Raw genomic sequence first — 14,859 nt, 5'->3', positions numbered from 1 at the left:
TTTTGGACAAATGCGTGGAAGACAGTTATGGGTATAGTCCATCAACACTCTGGGTGTAGAAAGCGCCCTGAGGTCTAACCCGAGGCAGAGATCTCAGTGACACAGGCAGATGGGCCCCTAGGGACTGGTAGACTGAAGTCCCTCCCACGTTCACGCGCAGGCTTCCTGACACGTCCAGCACACTGCTCTCCCGGGGGCACTCGGCCCTGTCCGGACACATTCATGGTTGTCAGAGTGGGGGAGGTCCTACCGGTGTCTGGAAGGAGAGGCCCAGGAAGCTGCTCCATGCCGAGCCGTACCCAGGCCCTCAGTGGGGTTATGAAGTCTGCACTACTCCTGCACTGGGGACCAGGGCATGGGACTGCTCAAGGTCATGTGGTCACGTGGTGGCCAGGACCAGGTGAGTCCCCACTTCCCGACACCCACCAGGTGCGTGGCTTTTCTGTCACTGTCCGTCCAGGGACGCCCATCCTAGGACTTGCTGAGACGACCCCACGTCTGCCACGTCACATGTGTGACGAGGGTTTCCACTCACTGGGGTCAGCAGATGGAGTAATCCACCCTCACTCAAACTGTGCTTCTCAGCCCGTGAGGGAAACTTATTCACAGGCCAACGGTTCCAGGAGAACTTACATTCTTTACTTCTTATGTGATTATGTGGAATTTGGAAAAAAGAAAATTACCAGAGGATTTGCAATTGTATCATATTACAAGGAGTATAATTAGGATTTCTTTGAAATACATTTTCATTAGTTAAAAATAGAAGTATGAAAACAAGACTTGCATTGTTGTAACTTGAAATAAGATTAATAGGAATACTGTGAGCTCCCCAATGATCATGTATTAGAGCCTGACAAAATATTTTGCTCAGAACCACTGGGGCTCGTGCTGGGGCTTCCAGACGTCAGAGCTATTAGTTCAATTAGAATTGGTCACAAGCAGATGCAAATTTGCTAAGTATATTTTTAATGTTCTTATGGCTGAATGATCGGGTACCTTCAACTAAAAGTAAATTCTAATACTTTTCGTAAAGCTAGCTCAAGCCAAAACTATGCCGAGGGTAAGAAGCAGTGTCCCCAAGGTCACGCTACTGGGGTACCCATGCTTTGCTGTGTGCGTGGGGCAGGGACCGGCCTCTCGTGGGGAACGGCTTCACGGTCTGGCAGAGCCTCGCAAGGCTGACACACTGCTTTGGGGGGATGTCCCAGGTCACGTGTGTGGGTGGGCAGGGGCTGGGTGCTGCCCGGCCAGCCCCCAGGCAGTGCCCCCCAAGTCTGGGGCCGCAGCACTGGGGTCTCTGCACACCCGGGCAGCACCTCCTGGCCTCTGCCCCCCACCCTCTGCGGACCGTCTCTTCCCGGAGCCCAGGAGCACTTTGCCCCCCGTGTGACCCCGACCCGCCTGAGCTTGTCCAGCTGAACGGTGACGACGTGTGTGGACACCCATGTCTGTCCCATGCCACTGAGCCTGCAGCTCAGGGTTTCTGTCCATGTGCAGAGGGCAGCACATTTGTCGGGAAAATGAGCCTGACCCCAACTCAGTGCCACGGGACTCTAGACATAGCAAGTCTGCCTTCGTTTTCCTTTCATGAGCCACAAACTTCAGTGAGCCGATCTGAGGCTAAGGGATCTCAGGCCACCAGACTGGGCATGTCTGCTGTGTACCCAGAGGCCACCTCTCGGACTCACAGACACGCCTCTTTCTACCTCTCAGATCCTTCAGTGGAGCCATCTGAGGTCAAAATAGTCACCTTTGCAAAGAAATTACAACCACCAAACAGCTGCCCGTTCAAAGGAAAGTGGCTTTTTATTGTCCGGTCTATGAGAGAGGAAGAGAGAGGAAGAGAGAGAGATGGAGAGGGAGGGGGAAGGAGGGGGGGAAAGAAGAAGGGGGGGAGGGAGAGAGAGAGAGGAAGGAGAGGGAGGAGGGGGGGAGGGGGCTTCAGAAGACGGGCTTTCCCAGCAGGTACAATCCGGGGAAGTTTATTTTTCAGTGGGGTCTGAGGTACCTTCCCCGTGGACTCAAGTGTCAATACACAAGTGTCCTCCTTGCATCACCCAGACGGATGGCAGCTCAGAGTGTGCAGCTGGGTGCCCAGAGCCCAGCACTTCGGGGAGATACACAGAGGTCTGTCCATCTCAGTGTCCTCATGTGAGGACAACCAGTGCCCACCCTCACTTTGCTCCTTCTTCCCCTGCCCTCCTCCCTCCCCTGATCCTCTCCTAACACTGTCATTTGACAGCCTTTGTAGAATAGAACACACCCAGTAGGACCACTGCCGGAAGCAGAGCAGGAGAGAAAGAGAACTGAAGGCGGGTGGGTGTGATGGCTGTGTGTGGCCTGGGATTCCTTGTGCGTGAAGGAAGTGCAGGTCCCAGCGAGCACCACTGCCGGCTGGAGCAGAAGCCGGCAGGTGTGGGCCAGGTGCCAGGAGCTGCAGGCCAGGGTCTCTCTGTGGAGCCCTGGGCAGGTCAGAGATGCTCTCAGGACCCTGTTGTTGGTAAAATGTGTGGTTCGGCCAGATGATGTGGAAGTGCCTCAGGCACAGCAGTGCTGTGATGCAAATGCCATCCTGCTCGTTTTGTCCCGTTGAAATATTTAAACGTCATGATTCTTCCATCAGCATTAGCTCTGCCTCCCAGGTCTGCAGTTTCTATAAATTTGATAAACAGGCCTCCTGCATCTTCATCCAGCTTGTTCATAAAACATTCAGCAGGAAATGCCAAAGGCACCGGTCCCGCCAGCCTGGGCCCTGCAGGGGACAGCCATGCCCCCCCAGCTCCCAGGTCCCTGGGGTCTCCTAGGTCAGCCACAGGAGGGGTGTGGCCTGTTAGTGCCAGTGACAGGAGCCTGGAGGGTGGAAGGACCGTCCTGAGGTTCCCACTGAGCCCATCCAGGACCCGTGGCTCTGCCGGTCTCCTTGGCCAGGGGCTCCCCTGGGTGTGAGGCCCAGGGACGGCCTTCAGCAGTCCCCTGCGAGCACGTGGGGTTCCGTGCCCCTCGCTGCCTCTGGGGAACATGGGTATTTACCGTCCAGATGCCACAGAGCTGAGGTGGGGGGACCCATGTCTTTCTAGACAAGAGATGACCCTTGGTGCCTATTTCCTTCATGTGCTTCCAAAGCTCTTCATCATCCCAGGTGGGCACAACAGTGGCTGCCACTTGCCGGGAACAATGACATCGCGTGTACAGCACACGCGTCCCTCACAGCAGCTCAGGGCCGTCAGCCGCGCGAGTCCCCATGGCTGCCCGCAGACCCAGTCCCTGCGTCCTCAGGCTGCTTACGGCGCGCTGGTGTGGACAGCACGTGGCCCTGCGGCCCTCGGCCCATGTGTGGCCACGTGCTGTGTGAGACCTCGGACATATCTCCAGGGTGACTTAGAGGTCCTGTTACCAAGCTCGGAGCTACGTAGGGCCAGGGAGGCGTACTCGTGTCACATGTGCACCCTCCGTCACAAACACAGGCCCACCATCCCCGGAGTTCCCAGGGCAGGACAGGAAACGGCCATCACCCCTCCACAGTGTCCACTCCAGGCCAGACACCCCGGGACCTTCCCGGCAGTCCTCTGGGCAACTGAGAATAGGAACTAACAGATACAGAGCAGCATGGTCTCATCCAGTTCCCACGGGACACTCTGGAGCGAATGTCTGTACTATTCCCATCTCACAGATGGCAGAACTGAGGCCGAGCCTGGGGCCCGTGGCCAAGGTCATAGACACATCCGTGGTTTCAGCCACACCCCCTGACGTCACGAGGGCCGTACAGGACACAGAGCTGTGTCCTCAGACTCTGGAACCCGCCTGGCCAGGGACGCATGTGCTCTAGTGCATCTGTTAGCTTCCGAGGGCCACCTCGTCCCTCAGGGTGTGCAGCTTAAGTGACAGACACTGCTCATCCCAGTTCTGAGGCCAGGAGTCCCCGATTAGGGTGCGGGCATGGTGGCTCCTTCTGAGACCCTGAGGGACCATCCGCTCCAGGCTTCTCTTCTAGGTGTGGGGTTTGCAGGCATTTTGGGGTCCCTCGACGAGTAGACACGTCACCACACCCCCCATCCTCAGATGCCCTTCTCCCTGTGTCTGTGTCCAAATGCTCCCCCCCGCCCCCGCCTTATAAGGACACCAGCCCTACTGGATTAGGGTCTCATTTAACAAGTTACATCAACGATGACCCTATTTCAAATAAGGGCCCATTCTGAGGGGCCGGGGGCGAGGACTTGAACAGGAATTTGGAGGGGGCAATTAACCCCACAGGTCTATCCTCATTGGGTGAGAAAGTGCCATGTTCCTGCGGACTGTCCCCCGGTGCTTCTTTGTCAGTACGAGAGGCACGGACGCAGGACTGGAAATCGAGAGCTGGGGTGTCCCTGAGTGAAGTGCGGGGTCGGCATGCCAGCCCAACCCAGAAGCACTGGCACTCCCTTCCCTTCCCGGAGTGGCCTACCAGCCTCACAGGGCTTTTTCTAGAACAGTCACATTTGACTTGTACAGAGAAGTCTCAACTTCTCCAGGACGCGCCTGTGTTTGCCCACAGCCCACCTGGGGTGTCTCCTGTGTCCCTCTGCGGTGGCATTGTCACAGGGCCCACCAGCCGGCTCTACAGCCTGTCCCGTGTCCTCGGGGCACAGCCCTTACCTGCAAGGGCAGCCCTGGCAGAAGGGCTGCGTCCTACCTAGGTCCTCATCTCTGACCAACCCGCTCTGCACGCCGCGTGCCCTCGTCACTGTCTCACCCGACGCTGTGACACTTCCTCTTTCCACAGCATTCTTCCCGCCCCTTGTCCACTCGCAGGTCCGGTCGCCTGGGCATCTGGGCCCCTCCCTGGAGGTGGTCTTCTCCCTGGTGCTCCGAGGGCACGGTGCTCGTGCAGTGGCAGGCCCTGCATCCTGTGCTTCTGGACGAGGCCTTGAAGGCAGCTTCTGGCTTGTTCGTGGGTCCACCTCCAGCACTAGGCTGGTGCCAGGGACATGTTTGCTGAATTAGGTTTTGTGGCTGAGTTTCTTCCTTGTGATTTCCTTGGAGACACAGTAACCGCAGTGGAGCGCCAACCTGCTTTTATCATAAAACAGGCTGCCACAGTCCCCGACCCCTTCTCACAGCCGTCCCAGCCCAGCTCCTGCTTCGAGCCACAGAACGATGCCCTTCTGAGCAATTCTTCTAGACGTGTCCAGGAGCCATGGGCACATTTTTTAAGTTTTCTGAATGTGTGGCTGTTCTCATTGAGCAGAGTTTTCAAAGGAATTTATAAAACAACGCGGTTTTGTGAATGCCCTGTGGCTTCTTACTGCTCCACGCTGAGCAGACGGGCTGCAAGCAAGACCATGGGACTTGATGGAAACCCGGCTGTGTCTCACAGGAACAGTCTGTCTGACCGTCATTAACCTCTTCGAGCCCCACAATGGAAAGAGGAGGAGGAGGAAGAAGAGGGGGTGAAAAGAGAGAAGGAAGAGGACTAGGGTTTACACTGGAGGGGCCTGTAAGGACCCAGAGGGCCTGCCCGGCACTAATTAAAAGTCTGATCTCCAGAGACCTGCCTTGGAGCCTGGACTTTCACACTGACCTGCTCTATTTTCTGGCAAGTCTCATCATGTCACAGACTCTCCATGTTTTTCATCTATAAAGTCAAAATTATAACAGCACTTGCCACTTAAGATTTGTGCGTAAGAATTAAGCGAAATAGTAAGAATATCTGAATATTTGTTAACCGCTCCGTGTCAAACTCTCTCCTCCCATCTTAACTGCATCACCTCACTCAACCCTCATCACGACCCTCTGGGCAGCCATATCGTCACCGTCATTTTACACAAGGGAAAACTGAGACGATGCCGGCGAAGTCTGTAAATAGTACTGATGGTGGTGATGGTGGGGATGATGGTGGTGGTGGCGATGGTGATGGTGGTGTCGGTTGTGATGGTGATGGTGATGACGGTGACGGTGGTGGTGATGTCATGTGACGGTGGCAGTGATGGTGATGACGATGGCGATTACAAAATGATAATGATTCGTCATCCTCATTGTCTCTGGCAGCCTCTGACCACTGACATTAGCCCTCCCCAGACTGGGTTCCAGGCCTCTGTTTAGCTGGGTGACATCTCATCTTTTGATTTAATGGATGGGGAGAACCTGTTCTTTCTTCTGGCAAAGACAGCTAGGAATTCATCATCAAAATAGCCCCAGCCTGTAACTCTGGTGTTAGACACGACATGAAATCGTACGGTAACCATGGTTCCTGTGAATCTCTCTGCTTAGGGGCCCTCAGACATTCTCTCATACGGTTGTAACAAGTGGTCTTCAGACAAGGAAAGCGCTGGGCTTTCTAGTTCGTAGCCTGGACACCACAGCGCAGAGCTGTGCCGCTGGTGCTGCCAGAAGATTGGCACATCGATCAAGGGGGCTCCAGGTCCCGTGGTGGGACATCGGTCCTGCCAGCATGTCCCTTCCCATGTGGATGGTCAGAATTCAAAGTCAGTGGTAGCATCAAGGAGGGGGCCTCCCCAGGGTGGAGTCTCAGCCACGACGAGACCCTGGCTATGGGCCGTCACTGGCCCTGAGCAGGATGGGACAGGGAGCCTCGTGAGCTGAGGGGAACAGCTCCTCCTGCCCCCACACAGCAGCAGTACTGCCCAGTGTGCAGGGACGAGGGCTCTAGGACGGGTGGGGACACAACATGGGCCTGGACAATCAGGACTTGGGCTCCAGGTAGGTCCTGCTCTCCCGGGATCCCGGGTACCTGTCCACTGGCCACACAGCCTCACTGCTCCCTGCTCTGCCGACTGACCGCTGACCACCTGGCAATCGTCCCCATCCCTGTGCCTGCCCTGCTCTCCTCACCTCTGCTAGTAGTGCCCTGACCCCACTCTCTGGCCCCTGAAAAGGGTGGCCCTGGCCCTAATGACACATGCCAGGGAGGGGCTCTAGGAGTCACCAAAGCCACTCCCAGCTCTGCTGAGGCCAGGAAGACCCTCCATGGAGAGACAGCTCCTTCCATGTCCTCAGTGTGATCACGTCCATCCAGCCCTTCTGGCCACGTGGTTACAACATGCTAAGCATGAGCTGGGCACCGTGCAGAGTGAGGGATTGGGCCATGGAGTCAGGAGCCGGGGCCTTTGGGGAGACTAATGGTTGGCCAGCTGCTGACTTATTTGTCAGCTCGTCCCAGCCCTGGGTCCAGAGGGCATGACTCCTTCAGTGGTGATGCACCTGTCGAAAGGTGTTTTGCTGCCAGTGGCAGAAGGCGTCCTTCTGGGCCGGCATGGAACCCGGTTAGCACGGGGCTCAGACTCACTGAGTCTCCAGAAACAGATGAGTTTGCTGCTGAAAGGCAAGCCCTGACCCGAGCACTTGCTTTCCACACGGCTCTGCCAGGTGCTTCCTCAGCCCTGTCTTACGCTGTCTTGGCTAAACCTGAAAGAATTCACCAGCAATTAGGAGGTCCTCCAGCACCTCAGCGGGATGCTATTTCTGTACCTGTCACCTGGGTGGACAGTGTGCTCTTCTGGGAACTCACGCAGGTGCCCTCAGAGGGCCAGTACCTGTCATCACCCCAGGGCAGCCCGAGGACAGCAGTCCAGGCCTTGCGCTGCTCTGATCCTTTTGTGGGTGTTTTCTCTCTGCATTCTCAGGGTCACAACACGCTCAGCCCTGAGCATGTGCAGGCTGGAAGAGCGGACTGGGGGTGCCCTTGGGCTGGAGGGTTCGGGGTGCAGCTGGCAGGCTGCTTATTCGCTGATATCACAACAAGGACAAACACCGGCCCCCCTTCCTCTACTTGTCACCTCAAGGTGCGGCTGTGGGGGACCACAGCGGAGACGTGCGGCCCCATTCCATACATCTTAGCACACAAGACTCTAAGACAGCGTAAGGTTTAACCACAAATAAACCTCATGATCCCAAATAAAGCAAAGACAGAGGGCGGCCTTTCAATGTCCCCAAACCTCACACAAAAGCAGACTAGCTAATGGAACAACAGGACAGACAGCCCACAGACAGCATCTGAGGGGTGAGGCTTTTTCCCCAAAACTCGTACTGTGAGGGGCACAGCCAGACTATGGGCTCCAATGGACAATCAGGGTATTGGTGACTGCCCGGGGCAACAGGCAGGTGGCACAGGCACATCCCAAAGCCCTGAACCCAGCCAGCCTGGCGCCCGGATCGTGAGCAGACATCCAGGTTCAGCACAGCCACCGGCCTGGGGCTGCTCACTGGGGGGAGCCACCGGAGCTGGGGGCCCTGTGGGCTCCACACTGTGGAGGGGCCAAAGGGGCTGAAGGAGCCAGCCCTGCCCAGCGGGACTTGCTTCGGACGTGCCTGGGCCACCTGAGTCAGCCAGAGGGAGAATAATGGAGAGTAGATGGGGAAGCAGAACAGGGACCACCGGGGACTCCAAGCTGAGTGCATGCTCTTTCTTGTACGTGACCCTACGAAAGCACCCTGCTTGGCATTAAGATTTTATGGTACAGGGTCAGCTGTACCACTTACATCCAGAGCCATCCGTGGGGCATCCCCAGAGTGGACCAACAACCACAATAAACAGTGTCCCAGGCCTCGAGATCTCTGCTCACCCACAGTCCAAGAAGCCTGAGCCGAATGGCAGGGAGTGTAAACAGGTTTCCCCAACCGAGGAACTGAGGATAACTGAAAGCACCCCAGGGGAGTCACCCCTTCCACGCCACGGAAAGCCACTCATTCCCCAGACGTGAACTGCTCCCCAACAGGCAAAAGCTAGCACCTCACGCAGGGGCTCCAAGTCGCTGCATTTTGTTCTCCAATGTGTTTTGTGCCTAATTTTCTTCTGGAGTCCACACCATACAACACACTTTTGCAGAATGCTTACAATAATTCAATTATTTGAAAGAAATCCCAAGTTCTTAAAATAGCACATTTAAAAAGCAAGTCTGAGCTCGGAAGAGAGCTACACATCAGAAACGGGCAGAGCCTCCGGGCACTCACTGCACCAAAAGGGGGGAAGCAAATGATCACTGTCTCAACCCCAGGGACATGTGTGACCATGAACTATTCCATTCAACAGTAAATAACACGCTATTTGAAATACCACTCACCAGGTAGCTTAAAATATCGTAGTAATTTGGAAGCTTATTGTTGTGACATATTTCTCTTCCCAGGGAATTTTGGAAGAAATCTCCTTTGGGCCCGGATTCTTTGTACAGCTGATTTCCTCCATCTGTGTGACACTGTCCACGGGGGTCTGAATGCTGCATGAGAGACCCAGGGAGGACAGCAACATCCCAAACAAGCCCTGCCCTCTAGTCCCACGTTTCTTAGATGGCGGAACATGGCTCTGGGTGAGTCATACATTGCAGGGGGATTTTAAGTGCTTTTTGCTGAGGAAAAATTATATCATTTATACAGATGGCGTAGGTGAAAATAGACTGACTTCAGTAGGTTCTCTGTTCTGTTACTATTTACGCCATAAACTACCAAATAAAAACATGCAGACACAGATAGAAGCTTGACAAGTACTTGTACTTACTGACATAACCCCGCCAAAGACGAGCACAAATGCCACGTCCGGGCAGCCTGGGGACCTCAGAGCACCAGGCCGCTTCTGTTGTGGGAGCTTCGGGAAACTGCACAGGGGGGCAGCACAGGGGGCAGTGTCCAGACAGAAGAGGCGCCATTTGTGTGAAGTGCCTCATAAATGAACGATGGAACATTCCAGATGCCCACCCAGCCCCGTGCCCACTGCTGAGGCCTTGCCCCCACCCCAGACGACTGACGTGGCAAAAGGGAGGGAGGCTGTGTGCCTGAGTGTTTTCCTGGTACACGGAATCCGCACGGCGGAAATGGGCGGCTTCCTGCAAAACCTCCGTTTGTTCCCGTTATGCTCAATCATGGAAGCCATTCAGATGGCTAAAGCCAAAATTAATGTTTTGATGTTATTTAAATGTCAACTGTTCAGAATTCGAGGCCAGCCCCACAGGAAGAAACGGAGTGGGCGATGCAGGCAGGCATCCCAGCTGCCTTGGGTGCTACTGAGCTCTCCTCCTACACAAGTTCAAAATCACCCAATATTTCCACTGTTTTTGTGCCTCAGAAAGCTCGTCGTGTTTTTTAAATTATGTATGTATCTCCAAAGACAGACAGAGACTGGCCTAGCTGGTACCCACAGTCAGAACGTAAAAATAAACAGGAGACACTTGATTCCCTTTCCTGGACCCCTTAGCCCCCATCAAAGTCACTGCCTGGCCATCCTGGTGGCCCACACGTGTCCTCGACGCTTTTCCAAAAGTGACTTTCTAAGGAGATTTGGGGGAGCAAGAAAAACAGAGGCCCACAGGCGGTATGAGGCGCTTCCTCACTCCAGTGCCCTGTCAGACCACAGCCTGGGCCCCTCCCCTCCCCCACCCTCCCCTCCCCCCTCCCTTCCTTCTCCCCCAATCCCCACCACTGTCTTTTGCCAGGAAGACTCAGGCTGAGGACTGAAGAGGTGAGGAGAATGGACACGGGTTTGAGGGCAAGATCTCATGTTCCGTCATTACTGCACACGTGTGTTAGTGCAAAGGTATTACTTCTTCTAAGGAACATTTTTTTGAAGAGAAAATATAAACAGTGCTGCCATTCTAGACAGCGGCAGTCACATGCCTGTCTCAGTCCTAGGGTGTCCCACGAGAGGGGCTGATAAACGACGCCCAGAACAGGACTGAAGGCACACTCGGGGCCATGACGAGGGCTGGTTCTGATGGGACGCGGGGAGAAACTGCCGTCATGGACTGCCTTTTAGAGTCACCGTCACCCTTCTGTGCCAGAGAGGGGTGCCCGGCGGCCACATGGTGCCTCGTGTCTCCCCGTCCAGGGAACAGAGACACACACCCTGAGTGTTACCCCTTTATGTGAAACTCGGTAAGAAAGGGACCCCAGGCCCGGCCTGCGAGAAGGGGGCAAAGGGAGGCGATGATTCCCACGGTGGGAGGCTTTCCCACCGCCGTGCCGTGTGCTGCAACCGCCAGAAGCAAAAGGCACACGAGCTTCAGTGGGTGGCGAGCCTCCGTCCCCGAGTGGGACAGGAAGTCACACGGGCATATCCCATTCGGGCACCACCTCAAACTGCCGTTAGACCTCCTGCAGGCTCATTTTGCAGATGGAAAACCTGGGGTCACGGTGGGATTACTCTGCCCAGAGTCACAAAGCAGACGAGACAGAGCTGGACGCCAACCCACCCCCTCCCCCCAGGGCACCGGGGGAGGACAGACGCCATCCAGTGTCTCAGCTGCCCCGGGCCACTGACACACCTGCCTGCTGAGACTCTGGGCACCCAGCGTCATCACCAAGTTGGAGCCTGAGACTTCCCGCCATCTGCCTGTTGAGCGCAGAATCCCTTCTTTCTCAGCCAGCAGAGTCAAAAGGACCCTTTCCTTCTACACCACCTAACTGTCTCCTAAGGAAAGACATAGGACAAAAGACCACGACACCTACCGGTTCCTCTTGCTTTTCCCGCTTGGCTCTTCCCCGGTGTCCTCAGAACTCGACCCGTCGCTGTGGTCGTCTGCAAGAAAGGCATGTTAACCCAGCTGGGGTGTCAGCAGTCAGCTCTGGCAAGCCGCCAGAAGCACCCTCTTTCAAGCAGACTCATCAGGAAGTTAGGAAAACAGATACCCCTTGAAGGTCCATCGGAAACCCCGTAACCAGCTTGTCCTCGGTACGTTCCTTTAGTTTCAGCAAGTCATCTCCAGCTGCTGTCCACTGAGAGGTAGCCGGACCTTCCAGAGGGGCCGCTGATCGCAGGTGGGTACCCCCCTACCGTCTCCCCCGCCCCTCGCGCCTCCAGGCCAGGCCCCGGACGCAGCCTTCCGGCCACGCGCCTCTCACGCCCTGCAGGGCGCTGCCACCACCTGGGGACACCGGACGTCCTGTGTCCACCGCAGGAACCGATTAGCCTCCCGCTGCCAGCCCCAGGCCCTTCGGCACTGCTGGCTATGGCTGTACTTCAAAAAGCCCAATTGATTTTGAAGACCGGTCCCCTCCTTCCATCCTGGAAAGGTCGGCTCTGTAAATGTTTGATGAGAATTTGGAGTGGAAGAGTGAAAAGGTGCTTCGGCATTTCACATCTCTCTCCGAAAGAGGAAGAGGACCAATGTGCACAGATGGCTGAGGGCATCACCATTTGGGGTGACTGGCTGAGTGACTCCCAGACGCCCCGTGGCACCACGAGTGCCTCCTCGTCTCTGTCAGCGTCATTGGTGTTTCCCCAGAAAACCATCTGTGTGGTTGTGTCCCCGTGTGGGCACACGTGCAGGGCGCCTGGCTCTGTAGAGCACCCCACATCCCCTCCCACCCCCCACCGCTCACGTCCTTCCCAGGGGAGCTTCTGCACTGAGGACGCCATTTGCCAGGAATGTGAGTTTATGGGAAAGACACCGAGTTCAACAGCCTGGGAGCCCTGCGTGTCTCATCTTATAAAACCTGACAGGATCCACCTGCTCGTGGACTCGCAGTGCTGCCTCCGACCCAGCTCCACTCATCTAGTCACAGGTTCTCCACCAGCGCACACCGCGGGGCTGTTGGTAAGGTGCGGGGTTGGTTCTGGAAGCCCAGCTCGCCCCAGCTCACTGTTGGTTCTCGGGGCCTCCTCCCCCAGACAGCTCGTGTGTGCCGCGTCCCACCCACCACACTGCTCCATCATGGGACCCGTGATACTTCCTGAGCAAGACCTGGCTGTAGGCCCGTCAGCCCGTGCATCTCCCAGCAGGGCCAGCAGCTCCACACACACACACGCTGTGAAGAGGCTCAGTCAGAAAAAAAGAGACAGTTCAGAAGTGAAGACAGAGCAGGAATGGGGTCCCCTGCAGGGCGCTGCGGGGGGCGGGGCTGTTGGGACTCAGCCAGGCTTGCCAGACTGAGGGAGCTTTCTGCCCATCTCTCCCGGAACAGAGGACTTTGCAGTGGCAGGTAAGTGCAGTGCAAGAACTGAGACTCCCACACGTTGGGGAAATGCTGACGCTGGTGGAAAACAAGAGTGAGGACAGGAAGGTCCCGACTTAGGAATTTTTGATGTCCCGATGGTATGGAAGTGACACCCATTCAGTAAAGTCCATACTCTGAATTCTGAAGTTTGACCTTTTCCTGGGCTGGTGATGCAGGGCAGCGGGCGTCCACGCTCACTCAGCCGTGGACCCGAGGGCCGACCACTGATACTGGACAGTGTGCAAGTGGCCAGCTCTCTCCATTACTGTGTTTCATGTTTTCACATCCCATCACGTCTACAAAACACTCCTTAATCTCCTGCTTCTGGTGAGCAGAAGAGGAAGCAATTACTCTTGAGAGGAAACTCGAGATAGTCGGCCAAGTGGAGGCTCGTATGTGTGTCCTGAGCACGCGTGGGGGGGCGGGGGGGCCAAGCTGCGGTTCACAGGTCAGGTGTAACAGAGGCACCTGCAGCGGGCAGGCAATATTTTCAACCCACGAAGGGCTATTGGGGTGTAACCCCGTCCTAGGAGAGGAGCCTCTGCATCCTCCACGCTGTGGGGCTCCTGAGAGTTGGGGGACGCTGTGACAGGGGAAAGATGGCGTGAGGGCTGCCGTGGCCCGTTCCACTGTAGTTCATGGGCATTTATTCTCAACTAACAGCATGGCTGCGGGAGCCGTGACAAATGTGAATGCACTGCGGGATAATTACAAAATAATTCAGGCCTTCGTGTCAATCTCTCAGCGATGCTAACAGAATAAAAAAGGGATTTGTCCCTTATCTGCTGAGTGATGAATGGCTCGGCTTCTGGATCCTGCACCCTGCGGCTGCCCCACTCTTAGCTCCCATTTCCACGCCTGACATTCCCAGGAAGCACACGCACACACGCGGACACCATATACCTGTGTGCACACCACACACGCAGACATGCACATGTGCACACCACACACGTGCACACGCACACACACCTCTAAACCTAACAGCAGTTCAATGTGGCAGCTATTTCATAGAATTCATCTATTTTACTTCCTCTTGAAAAATAATGGGTAGCACCTGGAATGCTTAATTGTTCCACTTCAGACTTGAAACAGATAAGACTCCATTCCGATCTATAGTAGTTGAACAAAATGTTGAAAAAATTTTTCACCAACAACAATGTTCCCACCAGCCAGGGAAAAATGCCACAGGCTGATGGCTGGAGGTCATCAGCTCTGCCCACTAATCTCTAATTAATTCTCCAGAAGCACCTCCCGTCCTAATTGTTTTGCTGCAAACAAAACAATTTGTGTGGATGTCAGGAAATCAGAAACTGTGCACTAAAATGTCAATTCTACCTTGCAACAGGAAGTTGAGAATTGAGGTCATTTGTATATCTTTAAGATTCAGGTTAAAAAATACTGGTGTAAGGAACCCTCTTCCCCTTTTTAAAAGAGGAAGCAAGGTTGAAACTTTTTGTAACCACACGTAATGTTATTCTCACATATCCATCTCGGTAGAAGAGTGAGGGCCACCAGAATCAGCTGACGAAAGACAAAACACCTTATATGTTAAATCTAAGTTAATCAGATACTTCTGGTTGTGCCTGTGAGACTTCAGGCTTAGTTCTCTACACTTTCTAAGTATAAAATGAGATTTGTGGTGGGAGAGTGAAGCGGAGCACTAATCCGTGACGCAGGTAACTCACGTCTCTGTCGTTATAATTAAACAAGGAGGCCATCTGACTGAGATGGCTCCAGTGCGGCTCCACAAGCCAAGGGGCATCTAAGCCTGGACTCGCCTCAGGGCTACGAAGTCAATCAAGACACTAAGGGAACCAATCACAGCCAACGAGGCTTTGAACTCCAGCCAGTCAATGCTTTCCTTTCCGTGCTTGTACCTGGACCGTGTAAGCTGTCACCTGGCTCGGGTCAGCAGAGTGCTCCTGACACTTCCGGTTTGCT

The 14,859-nt window shown here is 55.1% G+C and overlaps 1 protein-coding gene across 1 annotated transcript in view; it reads right to left on the bottom strand.

Annotated features, from left to right (window-relative positions):
* TCERG1L (transcription elongation regulator 1 like) overlaps positions 1 to 14,859 on the bottom strand; it is a 137,786-nt gene that overhangs the window by 18,103 nt on the left and 104,824 nt on the right. Inside the window, exon 8 of the mRNA XM_033130863.1 lies at positions 11,431 to 11,500. Within this exon, the coding sequence (XP_032986754.1) occupies positions 11,431 to 11,500 (70 nt within the window). The remainder of the gene's footprint in view (positions 1 to 11,430; positions 11,501 to 14,859) is intronic.

Source organism: Rhinolophus ferrumequinum, chromosome 16, assembly GCF_004115265.2.
Source record: "Rhinolophus ferrumequinum isolate MPI-CBG mRhiFer1 chromosome 16, mRhiFer1_v1.p, whole genome shotgun sequence".
NCBI classification, from domain to species: domain Eukaryota; kingdom Metazoa; phylum Chordata; class Mammalia; order Chiroptera; family Rhinolophidae; genus Rhinolophus; species Rhinolophus ferrumequinum.
Note: the sequence above shows the minus strand (reverse complement) of the source record. Positions and strands in the feature narration are given on the sequence as shown.